This window comes from Primulina huaijiensis, unplaced genomic scaffold (assembly GCF_012295235.1).
Source record: "Primulina huaijiensis isolate GDHJ02 unplaced genomic scaffold, ASM1229523v2 scaffold20025, whole genome shotgun sequence".
NCBI classification, from domain to species: domain Eukaryota; kingdom Viridiplantae; phylum Streptophyta; class Magnoliopsida; order Lamiales; family Gesneriaceae; genus Primulina; species Primulina huaijiensis.
The window spans coordinates 310,273-323,814 of record NW_027351963.1 but is presented as its reverse complement, the minus strand read 5'-3'; the positions used below and the strand labels follow the sequence as shown (position 1 = coordinate 323,814).

Below are 13,542 nucleotides of genomic sequence, written 5' to 3'. Positions count from 1 at the left end.
AAATATAAACTACAATTAAACGTATGCATTGGTTATATAATTTCATTTAATTTCGGTTATGATTTTAAGTTTTGTATTACTTTTATATATTTAGTTATCACTCATCTTTGTCATATTAAATAAATATATAAATTTTATTTTATAATATTATGTTTTTCAACTTTTTAAAATACTTTCGTCGTAAATTTTGGTTTATTGATCGCCCGTAAATTGTTGTTATTATTATTATGTATCTTAATATAAATTTAATATAAATATGTTTTAACATATCCTCATGAGTAATAAATTTTTAATCAAAATCTATTAATCTAATAAAAATTTGACTTTTTTAAAAATATTAATTTATTTTTTTTATTTTCGATAAACAAAATAATATAGTAATTACATAAAGTATAAATATATTTTAATTAAATATTAAATTCAATAAAGAATATATTGCAATTTAGAAGACTGCGCCAAATCCTTGTCGCTATAAAACAGACGATGCTCGCACCGTTTTCGAAGGCACTTTAAAGTCTAACCCTGAGCATATTTTAATTTTAAATATTAACTTTTTAGAATTCAAAATTTGATAAATAATATCCACCTAATAAAATAGTTAATTATTAAAAAAACAAAAGAAACATACAAAACTGAAAGGGGAGAAAGGAAAGAAAATGAGTTCTTGTTCCCTCCATTCTTTTCATCATTCTCACAACGATTCTTCTTTTCTTCATCATTCACTTATTGTTCTTCTCTTCAATTTTTTTTCTTCATCTACATTAAGAAAGAGAATATTATAGTCATTTGTTTTCCTAAAAAAAGTTTCAATTTTTCTCAACATTGTCAAAGATTTTAAATCAGGTGTAAGTTCTAATGCCATCTCAATTTTTTTTACTGGTTTTTATTACAATGTATTTATTGTAAATATAATTTTTCATATATTTCATTCTTAATTGTTCGGTCGCCCAAACATTATGGGTTCAGTCGCTCAATTCTGTTTTCAGTCGCCCACTTTGATATGCTATGTCATCTGATTATATGTTAAATCATTTAATTTTTATGACATCTTTATTGTTTATTTTGTATAGAAATGACGATCATCCAGATTTTGATTAATTAATGGAGAGTGGAAGAATGATGAACAAGAAACTTATACATGGTTATCCGAATCTAAAGAATGGACAGCTATTTCCATTGATAGTGTAAAATATAAAAATAATGTCATAATACAAAGAGCGACTGAGAGGGAATGAGTGATATATGAGTGATCTAATATAACCACTTGATGTACTAGAAAATACTATATTTTGGAAGTGGAAGGTTGGATTTTTTTTTAAAAAAAATGTAATTGAACATTAATGATTTAGTATGAATGAATTGAAGATATTTTATACTATTCAATGTATAAAAAGTGATCAAATTAATGTTTTGTGGACTATTTACTATATTATAGTATATTATAATCGTGTGAGTATAAAATATAAAAGTGGCGTAAAATAATTCAAAGAGCGACTGAGTGATATATGATTCTTATAATAGAAAATATGAGCAACTTCACGTTTGAGGTCTATTTACTCTATTTTAGTATAGTATAATGGAGTGATAATGTAAAATATAAAAATAATGTCATAATACAAAGAGCGACTGAGAGGGACTGAGTGATATATGAGTGATCTAATAGAACCACTTGATGTACTAGAAATTATTGTTTTTAGTTTATTTCACACTATTTTTCATTTTATAATCTCTTATCCATAAAAATATATCATAATATATTAAGTAGCATATAAAACATGAACTTGATCACTATTTTTTACTATATAACTCAGTCGTCATTCGGTCGCTCTCCGTAATTTTTGCCTTATTTCACACTATATTTAATTTCTTAATTTCTTATCCATGTAAACGTACCATAGTATAGTAAATAAGATATAAAACAAGAATTTGCTCACTTTGTTTTTACCATATCACTCAATCGTCATTCGGTTGCTTCCAGTCGCCATTCGGTCGCTCTAAATCATCATTGGCTTATTTTGCCTTAAAGACTCATTATAAAAATGTAAAACAAATAACTAAACCATGGAATCCAAAAAAAATAAACACACAATTGCATAATATCTAGTAGAAACACTACAAATCATTAGTTTTTGTTTGAAGTTGTACATGATCAAAAAAGCTACAAAACATCCCAACAACCACCATGGCATCGCTACAAAATCCAATCTTTACTCCAAGTACATGCCGTTAAATAGGGTCTACATGAGTCGACTATCTTGTCATTTATTTCATATGGATTGAGACGAGCTAATTCCACCTCGATGGTCTTGATCACCCATGCACCACAATCACCTCTGCAAAATTAATATTATTAAAATTAATCATGGAATAAATATAAAATAAAATAAAATTGAATTTGGTAAAACAAACCCAGCAATATTCTGAGGGAATGACGGCGGTCGTGTAATCTTCCATGTATCGGTTGTTAATACGCCCACAATATTCAATAATCGAGGAATTAGAACTTGTAGCGGACGAACATACGACTCCATGTTAATATCTTTGGTTAAACAGATTCAACAACCATAAATTATGATAGATGTGGCTTTATATCGATTTTTACATCAACCCAATGGTTGAGGACATGGTAAGACACAAGGATAAATGATGTTTCTTTCCATGGCAATGATTTCCAAATGAAAAAAAAAATCCGGTTCTGGAAAAACATTCGGTACTTTATCTACTTCAGTTATGTCCATGTATGCTCTCTTCAAACTTATGGATTTACTTTATCTGACTTTTCAGCTAAAAATCAAAAGAATACAACAAGCTCAAAGACAAAGGTGAACCACAATTTTTGTGACAGAAACTTGTAACAATTTGCAAGACAAACTAACATCAGCAATAAGCTAGGAATTTCATGAAATTTCGATGCCCACCACTCATATATTATCTTGGATGCCATTAAAAATACAAGAACTACTGTTAATTCAGAGAGAGCAGACCAGTTACGGGAATGGGAGACTCGTCAATCCCAAGTTTGTTGAGCTTCAGCGACGATAATCTGTGCCAAAAATCCTCATCCACAACACTTTGCACTTTGCAGGGGTGCAAATTGAAGAATATAATCTTTAACCTGATCCCCCATATCAGTAATACAAATCCCTCTTCTTTTAATTCATGCAATTTAGCTAAAAATTATTTCTTTCTCCAAACCCAGTGACAGATAGATCATAATTTAACTTAAAAATTAGCCATTGAAATGCAACCCTTTAGTAGAAGTATAAATAAATTCACGAAATTTTGCCAACCTTCGAAGAAAATCAACCGAGGTTCACCAATTTCGAGTTACTCCAAAGATCAAGAACAGATAATTCCAGCACACATCCCTGATTAGCAGCTCAAAGGAAGAAAACATTAGTTTAAGGTTAAAAGAAAAAAATTTGAAAATATTTAAAATGATGGTAGAATGAACATTTAAAAAATGAGAATTAATTTTTTACATGTGATGTTTTGCCGAAATTTCCCACGTTTTCGTCCTCGTTCTCCTTGCCGACAATCCTCCATTCTCAAACCAACTCCACTCAGCACACAGCAAATCAAACCGAACAAATGGGCAAGGATTCCTCCTCCGCCACCGAATCCACGGCGTTTAAGCTCGTGGGATTCAAGAATTTCCAACGCAGCAACCCGAAATCCGACCATTTCCCCGTCAAAAGCTTCCACCACGTCGAATTTTGGTGCGGAGACGCTACCAACACCTCTCGGCGTTTTTCATGGGGTCTCGGCATGCCATTATCTGCCAAATCGGACCTATCCACGGGAAACTCTGTTCACGCCTCTTATCTTCTTCGTTCTGGCGACCTTAACTTCCTATTCACCGCCCCTTATTCACCCTCTATTGCTTCTGCTGTATCGGCCTCTATTCCTACGTTTTCTTTCTCCAATCACTGTTCATTTTCCTCATCTCATGGTTTCGCTGTGCGCGCTCTCGCCATTGAAGTCGAATCCGCCTTCTCTGCCTTCTCTGCTTCCGTATCCCGCGGTGCCAGACCCGTCTCACCACCAGTGTTTCTGTCAGACAATAAAACAGCCATTGCTGAGGTTCATTTGTATGGTGATGTGGTTCTACGTTTCGTCAGCTATGATGGTGACGATTCGGCAATTAATAATGGGTTCTCCTTTTTACCCGGGTTTGAGCCGGTGGAACACTCCGCAGCTTATCAAGAACTGGATTATGGGATCAGGAGGCTTGATCATGCGGTAGGAAATGTGCCCGAATTGGGCCCTGTCGTGGACTACTTCAAAAAGTTCACCGGGTTCCACGAATTTGCTGAATTCACAGCTGAGGATATTGGTACAACGGAGAGCGGTTTGAATTCTGTGGTTCTGGCGAACAACAATGAGAACGTGTTATTCCCATTGAACGAACCGGTTTTTGGGACGAAAAGAAAGAGCCAGATACAGACTTATTTGGAGCACAACGAAGGGGCAGGGGTGCAGCATTTGGCATTGGTGAGTGAGGATATTTTTAGGACTTTGAGGGAGATGAGGAAGAGAAGTTGGGTAGGGGGATTTGAGTTCATGCCCGGGCCACCTCCTACTTATTATAAGAATTTGAAAAGCAGGGCTGCAGACGTGCTTACCGATGAACATATTAAGGAGTGCGAGTAGTTGGAGATCTTGGTGGACAGGGATGACCAAGGGACTTTGCTTCAGATATTCACCAAGCCTATTGGTGACAGGTATATGTTTGTGTTATGATTGTTGTGGTTATTGTTCACTCTCTACGACTGCTGTAAATCAGACTTAGTTCCCTGCATTGTGTTTGATGATATAATATGATTAATTCTGAAAAATCAATATTGGAATTGATTTTGGACAATGAACTTTGGGGTATTCAGAGTCCACATGTGCATGGAAAATTATTAAGATAACCGGTGTTGGATTTGGATAGCGGACTGATAAGTATCTCGAGTGCCACTTGCCACTATTTTTATCAGATTGAGATGTATTTCTCAGTTACCTCAATATGACGATGTGATTAAAGAATGGATAAAAAGCAACACTTTTTCTTTGCATACGATCCAGTCTAGAATTTGTTACAAGCCAGTGACTTGGCTCAATGCTATGCAAGACTACTGCTTCGATCCACCACTTTATTCTTGTTGCCCGAGGGTATCCAAAGGGTACCTAAGCTAGGTTAGAGCTAATGTGAACTGTAGTCTCCTGCTTGAGCTTTTACTTCTAGTGGACCAGAATTGATAGTTGACTCTCACGGTAGTTGATTTGATTTTCCACCCTCCAACTGTGTTGTGCAACTAGCAGGGAATTCGCATGATCTTAGTCCTTTGTGAACCCCAAAACTTTCATGAGGAGCTTTATTGATTCCTTTTCATACTCTCCTCACATCTCTATCTTTTGATGATATTTACACATTACATAGCTTCATCTAACAGGAAATAGACATGTCAACCTGAGAAAGCTGCTTGTGGAAGCCTTTCTATGCCTATGAATTCATTTTAAAGTGTTTTAACTAATAAAAAGAAATAAAGTTGATAGTAGAACTAGCAATGTTAAATGATGTGTGCTAATTTGTTTTTTTGGTGATATTTTCTCTTCTCACTTAGCGTCTCTTTTCTTCTTATTGGTGAAACCACAAGGCATGATTAACTTGGATTGTTTGTTCTGCTTCTCACTTTGGAGTGTAAATGATTGAACTTTCTGCAGATATGAACTTTCTGCAGATATCAGCTAACATATAAATAGCACCAACCTGTTTTTTTTTTTGCACAATATATTAGCTTATCTCAAAGGTTCTTTTTTTCTACAGTAAGCTCATTCAATTGTCACTATGGGTCCCATTGGCCATTGCATTTGCACTGAATTCATAGAACCAAATGTTTATGCTGCTGTAAAATTCAGGGAGACTATCAATGTTGCTCTTTTTTGGTAAATGCCATGAAAGATGCAAGCACCTGTGACATCAAGGGGATAAGGCATTATTTGACTCAAGTGACATTTTCCCGTTGCTTGAGAAAATATAGGACATTTTCACTCACACTAAGTGTTCCCATGGTCCTGATTCCTGACTGAATTTTTATCGTTATCTATGAATTTTCTTTAGAGGTTCTGTTTTCGTCATTTTTAGCTTTTACTTGATTTGTTTCTCTTTCTCTGCAATAAAAAGATTGGAGTACTTTTTATTTTCCCATTTAGAATATCTGTGTGGGAACGGAAAGCAAAATGCTAGATTCCACATCAAAGAGTATTTAAAAAGACTTGTCTAACTTTGTATACATAGCTCAGGCCAACAATATTTATTGAGATAATTCAAAGAATCGGGTGCATGCTCAAAGACGAAGGAGGAAAAGTATATCAGAAAGGTGGGTGTGGAGGATTTGGGAAGGGGAACATCTCCGAACTCTTTAAATCTGTTGAAGAATACGAGAAAATGCTCGAGGCCAAACAAGTCATTGAAGCAGCAACCGCCTGAGAATGCAACCGTGCTTTCATCGCAAGTATGATCAAGTTTAGAAAACTCTATGCATATATGTATCATATTAACCGATAAGTTTGCAAACGAACGTTTAGGTAAACACAATGATATGATATAGTTTTCCTTTTTGGTGATATGATGTAATAGTGCCAATAAACTTGGACTTTTGTACTGTTCATCTGTTACAGATTGATTATTATGCAGATATATTTTGCACAAAAGTCGTGCTTTGGCTCTTCTCATGCTTGTGTGGCAACTAAATACTAATGTATACAACACATTTTGTTATCAAAGAAACACATTAAAACTTCCAAAATTTACTTAGACCTTTGAAAGTTTGTTGGAAACTACACTAGAATCTTATATTGCTATTTCTGTTCATTATTTTATTTAACGTGTTTCTATGAAAAATGCATGTTCTTCTTGAATTTAAGAGGCAGGTAGATTGGAACAATCTGACCCAAAAGCGGGATGGCGTGTCTTGCAAACCCATACAACGGGGTGGAGACCGCTCAAACTCAAATTCTTTCACATTTATTTGATCCAACGTGCTTTTGAACAAGACGTTTACGGAGCTTCCATTATCAATAAATATTATCGCCACATCATAATTGGCGATGATGGTTGTCACCACCAAGGCATCGTTATGTGGAGTCACAATGCATCGGAGGTCTTCCGGCCCAAAGATGATGATGGGGTCTTGTAGTAAGTCTGCATCCCTTGATATCTCAAAGTTCTCCAACCTTCTCTCATGTGCCTTCCGAGCTCGCCCAGAGTCTCCATCGGTAGCACCCCCCGAGATCTTATGAATCATTCCTCTCGTAGGGTGGTTATCCTCATTCATTCTCCTACTCAGTTCGACGGGCTCCTGAGAGACATCTTGACCTCGACCTTCTCCTCCCTGCTCCCCGACCCTTTGATTTATCCACGGAGGGCCTTGACCACGCCTAGGTGACGGGCGAGACCTCTGTCGACTCCCAGATGAGGATCTTCTCGTCTGTCCCGCAAAGGCAATCTAGCACTACTCTCAACCCTTTGCGAGTTCTCCCACCTCCATCACCTTGTCACGACTCCTATCCACATGAAAATGGGATGAGAATTGTCCTCTGCCCCTAGCTTTATCCTCGTCTTTCTCGCCCGCACCTCTCTTCTTACCTCCTCTTTCCGCTCCCTCAACTCTATTTCCCTCAGGCCGCTGTTCCATCCTCTTATGCCACTGGGCATCTTCTAGATTTACATATTTTTTCCTCCGAGATAACAAATCATCATAACTTGATGGAGGTTTCTTGACCAACGATTTAAAGAACTCCCCTCCTCTCAGTCCCTGGGTAAAGACACTTATCATGATGTCAGGAGTGGCCGCTGGTATCTCCAGCGCTGCGTTGTTGAAATGTGGACAAACTCTCGCAAAATTTCTGCTTCTTGTTGTTTCACCACGAATAGGCTCAAATAGTTTTTCTGGTTCCTCTTACTGCTAGCGAATCAGTGCAAGAAAGCAGCGGAAAAATCCTCGAAATATCGTATGGAGTTGGGCTGCAATGTGTTAAACCATTACAGGGCTGACCTCACCAACGTGCCCAGAACACCCTACACTTGATTCCATCTGAATACTGATACAACAGGGTTGCGTTCTCAAACCTTCCCAAATGCTTTTCTGGGTCAGTACGCCCATCATACTCTCCCACGCTTGACTGTCGAAAACTTGGGGGAAGCCCTTCCTCCAAAATGACGGAGAAAAGGGACTCTCTTTCTTGGGCGCTGGAGCTCTGTCTTCCAATTGATGCCTTAACATCCGTATCTCCATCCACATCTCTTCCATCTCTGGATTCTCTTCGCTTGGGAGGGCTCGCGTCTCTTCCACCCTTCTCTGACGGCCCTCCACATTCTCATCTTGTTCATGGCAAGTGGCTTGTCTTTCATCAAACATAGACTCTTGGTTCCTCTTCATGGCTCGTCTACTGTCTTGGTGATGAACTGACCCAATTGTTCCAATGTCAAGTTCCCCACGTTCTCATTGGGAGGGGGTTGCTCGGCCTCGGTCTCGTGACGAGGCTGTTCGGATCTTGTCTCCTGACGAGGTTGTTCGGCTCTCGTCTCTCGACGAAGTTGTTCCTGCCTCGTCTAAAGACGCGGTTGTTCCTGCCTCGTTTCAACATAAGATTGTTCGGGTCCCATCTGAGGACGCGACGATGTTGTGTTAGTTCTTCTGCTCCATCTCCTACCTGCCATCTCCACGTCTCAGCTCAAATTTCCCACAGACGGCACCAAATGATACTCACGGGAAATTTAGGGTCCGATTTCAGCAAGTGTCACTAATCCAGAAGAAGGTTTCGAACTAGCCCTGAGCCTGAAATCACGAATTAGAGCGTTAGAAGAGGGCCGGGAGGGTGTCCCGACGTAGCCCTTTCGACGCTTAAGTCAGAGACTGAGGATATAAGGGGAGCAGCTAATGGTGTTGCTGAAAATGATATAATGAATATATCTTGAATCAACCGCACGCTCAAACCTGATATTTATAAGAGAATATCTGGGTCTGTCATGGGCCCTCTACATGTGTTAGGGATGGGCCGAGAATTTGCGCTTGATCTTGATGGGTCCATTCTTGGAGTATCACCAATATATATTGGATATCAGAGAATGTATGTGTGTGTGTGTATCTGTATTAATGTGGCTATAGAGAAGGAATAATTAAAGTTGTAGCGGTATGAATACTACTAGAGGAGAGTATTATTTTTTGAGTAGGTCTCTTGGGAGATGGTCTCACGAATCTTTATCTGTGAGACGGGTTTTCGATTTATTTTTCAAAAAGACATTCATGTTTTCGATTTATTTTTCAAAAGACATTATGTTTTTTTCCCTCCAAATCCATGTATGATTTTCTTAAAATGCAAATTTCTATTTCTCAAGAATATTTAAAGAAAAGTAAGTCTCATGTGATACTGTCTCATAGATCTATATTCGTGAGACGCATTGACATGATTCATATATTCAATGAAAAGTAATATTTTGAACATAAAAAATAATGTCTTATGTCGGATCATATTGAAAATTTATCTCAAAAAATTGATTTTTCATATGGTCACAAGAAAGTTTTGGTGTTTAAAAAATTGTTCCCCTTATAAACATATATTAAATATTGAAACAAATTAATAACAAATGAAACTTGATATCACAATCGTTTGTGCATCTAACTTTCGAAAACGGATTCTGGATATANATATATATATATATATATAGAGAGAGAGAGGGAGAAAGAGTGGATGGGGTCACAGACAGAGGGTGAGCACACATAGTTTCAAGCATGTACATATCTTTCATGCAAGAAAACACCATTTGTGCTCACTCTCTTCTGTCACCTCCTTTTACCCATTTTGCCCTCGAATTTCAAGAATTCAGCATAGAAACAACCAGATCCATATGTTTGTTTGTTTTAAACATGTTATATATATATATATATATATATAGACACACATTGACCAATAAAAATTAAATAGGCATTTATGCAATTGATGCTTACGAATTAAAGGGCTCATTACATTACATTATGATAATTAATTATTTGTGACTAAAGAGCAACATTTTGCGGCTAAATCTATGCTTTATCACTCCAAATTTTATGTTTTAAACCATATCTCGATATCGTGTATATCTTTTATTTTAAGATGGGTAACATATATTTTTTAGTAGGTTTCTTATGAGGCAGTTTCACAGATTTTTATCAATAAAATGAGTCAAATTAGTCTAGACATACAATGAAAAAATAATATTTAACATAAAAATAATTAGTAGGTATCATGTGAGACGGGTCGATTCTATCCATACCCGTAATGAAAATTAATATTTTTGACATAAAATAATAATATTTTTCATAGGTCGGGTCGATTAGGAGATCCGTTTCACAAAATTTACTTGATAACATAAAATAATAATATTTTTCATAGGTCGGGTCGATTATACGTGTCATGTCAATCTTATTTTATGGTGACATCATATATATGATTTTTCGTTCTTACAAGCATCATTGTGAATTTGCTTATGGATCGAGATTCTTTGAATATGCTGGTTAATTTCTACATGCAATCAGACAAAATTCCTTATTGCACTATCATAGGATTTAACTTTCTTGCAAGCATCAGTCTAGGCTATTGCGAATTGTTTGATCGATTATCTTCCATAATTTTCGAGGGGATTCAAACATCAAATATCCACTAAATTTGAAACATTTTTTTTAAATCCAAAAACGTTATCTATTATGAAATGAGATGAGAATGCTCGTTTTATTTCTATCTCATTCTCTCCTACCAAGCATGTCATTCTATTATGAAAATATTTATGTATTTATCGGACTTGATCGGTTTCACCATCCTAACATGGAGTCATTTCAATTTTCAAATATTTCCTTCAAATACAAATGTAACCTTAAGTTTGTATTAAATAATTGTTTTTTTTAAATATAACTAAGTTAACATGATTTTAAATATTTTTAATTTATGGTTTTAATCGTGAAACCCCAATTTCACGATGTTGAAATAGCGATTGAGATCGTAAACAAATTAATTAAGGATGCTCGTATAAATATTATAGGCCCATCTTACTAGGTAATAATAATAATAATAATAATAATAATAATAATAATAATAATAATAATAATTGCGTTATTTAAATGATAATATCAACTCTTCACATTAATTATCTTCGCAGTTTTCGCTTTAATCAATTTTTATTTTAAATAACATTTTGAATAAATAAGAGAGATTGTTTTTTTTTTTAATAAAAAAAACTCTAAAAAGTATTCGACTAACTTCTTAATTACATGTTCAAAAAGATATATATTCGAAAGTTTGAAACTCAAAAGATATAATGTTATCGATATATATCTATAATTTTATTTTATTTTATAACGATTAAACTCACAACTACTATATGTATACAGGATAAATCTTCAAACTGCATAGTGACTTACGAATCATACTAATCTCGTAAACCGAACTAGAAAAACTCATACCATATATTAATATTTAAGATGATATGAAAGGGAATGAAGTATTGGCGCAAATTGAAGTTGGTATGCACCAAAAAAACAAATGTGTGCATTTTTTTGATTATTTAATCGTAAATCTACTCGATCCTATGTTCTATTTGCATACAAAAAAAAAAAAGGTGAAAAACAAAATTATTTTTGCTGATGAAATTTCCCTCTGGTCTCCTACATTGATCTTTGGTGGCCTACAAGGCCTATACTCGTATATCGGGCTACGATGCAAAAATCGACCAACTATTTAGTATAATATTGACTAGTCAACAAGGTAATCTATTTGAGTTATTATTATATATTTAGGTAGGTTCAATATTTATAGGGAAAAAAATCTGAATTTTTTGTTATATTAGTATTTCACTCATGCGATGAACAAAGTTTTATTGTATATAATTAATGATTAGATATCAATGTTTGAAAATTTATTTAAATTTATTTATATAATATAATATATATTTAAATTTTAAATATCAATAAAAAAAATTTCATTTCAAATAACGTTCAAATGAAAATAAAAATCTTATATAGTTAAATTTACTTCTTTATTTTAGTTAAATGAAATTGTTATTAATAAAAATAATAAAATAATAAAAAAAATAATATATTATTTTGTGTATCAAAAATAAAAAATAAATAAATATTTTTCAAAAAGTCAAATTTTTATTAGATTAAAAATTTATTACTTATGAGGATATGTTAAAAAATATTTATATTAAATTTATATTAAGATACATAATAATAATAATAATAGCAATTTACGAGCGATCAATACACCAAAATTTACGACGAAATTATTTTAAAAAGTTGAAAAACAAAATATTATATAAAAAATTTATATATTTATTTAATATGACAAAGATGAGTGATAATTAAATATATAAAATTAATACAAAACTTAAAATCATAACCGAAATTTTAAAAAAAAATGATATAGCCAATGCAAACATTTAATTGTTGTTTATATTTTCAAGAAACATCAATTCAAATTTTAATTTTAGAAAAAAAGTAAAAAAAAAAACTTCACATTTAATTGCGCATTTATTTTCTATTTGTTTTCAAATATTTAATGTGATAGGTGAATGCATTAATGCTAATAAATATTTTTTTTATAGCATATTGTCAAATATTTTTCTAATATGACAAAAATTCTGTTTTATATGTATATATATAGAGATATTATTGAAAAAAATATGTGTGTGTGATATGTGTGACATATTTATTTTGAAATATTCGAGATAAAAATTATATAATTGATAATAAAATAAGAGAAGTGAATGTTTGTAACTTGAATTCTCTTCGTCGGATGATTTTATTCAATATATTTTACTCGGTTTAGATTGGGTCAGATGGAGAATAATGCAAGAAATAATAAATTTATAGGAATCTAAAATCACGTTTATCATATTTCTGTTTGCTTTTCTCTATTTGAAAAAATATATATTTTCACTTTTTATTTAAATTAAAAATATTGATTTCATTTGTATTTAACATAATTTTGTTTAACACAAATATGAATATGAAAAAAATTGATTTTTTATATTAAAATAATAATTTTCATAATAAATATAATTAAATTGAAATATCTTATAAATTTAAATCCGTGATAGACACCATTCTTTAATGATCATTACTAATCAGAAATATATTGATTGATCCTTCCTTGTTGACTATGAGACAAAAGTTAGATTAGTACGTGTAATGTATATCCATATAATCCATGCCTAAACCTATGTTAATATTATTTATATTGATTTTTTTACATGTATATAATGATTTAAATATCACACATAAAATTATAAATAACAATTATCTTTAATTATAATTTAAAGGTGTTAATTCGAGTGACTTAGGGTTGAGTTGACACATGATAGTGTTAAAACTGATCAACACGAACCAACCTGAAAACTCCCCACCTGAACCCGGCTAACTCGACTCAACTCGATTTTGATTTTTTTCAAATTTTTTTAAAAATAATTTAAAAAATAAAAAAAATAATAACAATATTTTATTTAAACACATACTAACAAAA

The 13,542-nt window shown here is 33.3% G+C and overlaps 1 protein-coding gene across 2 annotated transcripts in view; it reads left to right on the top strand.

Moving 5' to 3' along the window:
* The first annotated feature begins 3,511 nt into the window (after positions 1–3,511).
* LOC140966084 (4-hydroxyphenylpyruvate dioxygenase) overlaps positions 3,512–13,542 on the top strand; it is a 13,493-nt gene continuing 3,462 nt past the window's right edge. The window contains exons 1-2 of one of the 2 annotated variants that reach the window (XM_073426408.1): positions 3,512–4,724; positions 6,289–6,718. In XM_073426408.1, coding sequence (XP_073282509.1) covers positions 3,592–4,653 — 1,062 coding nt within the window. In that variant the 5' untranslated portion in view covers positions 3,512–3,591 and the 3' untranslated portion in view covers positions 4,654–4,724; positions 6,289–6,718. Of the gene's footprint in view, positions 4,725–6,288; positions 6,719–13,542 lie in introns of those variants that run through there. The other variant, XM_073426409.1, reaches the window with a different exon arrangement.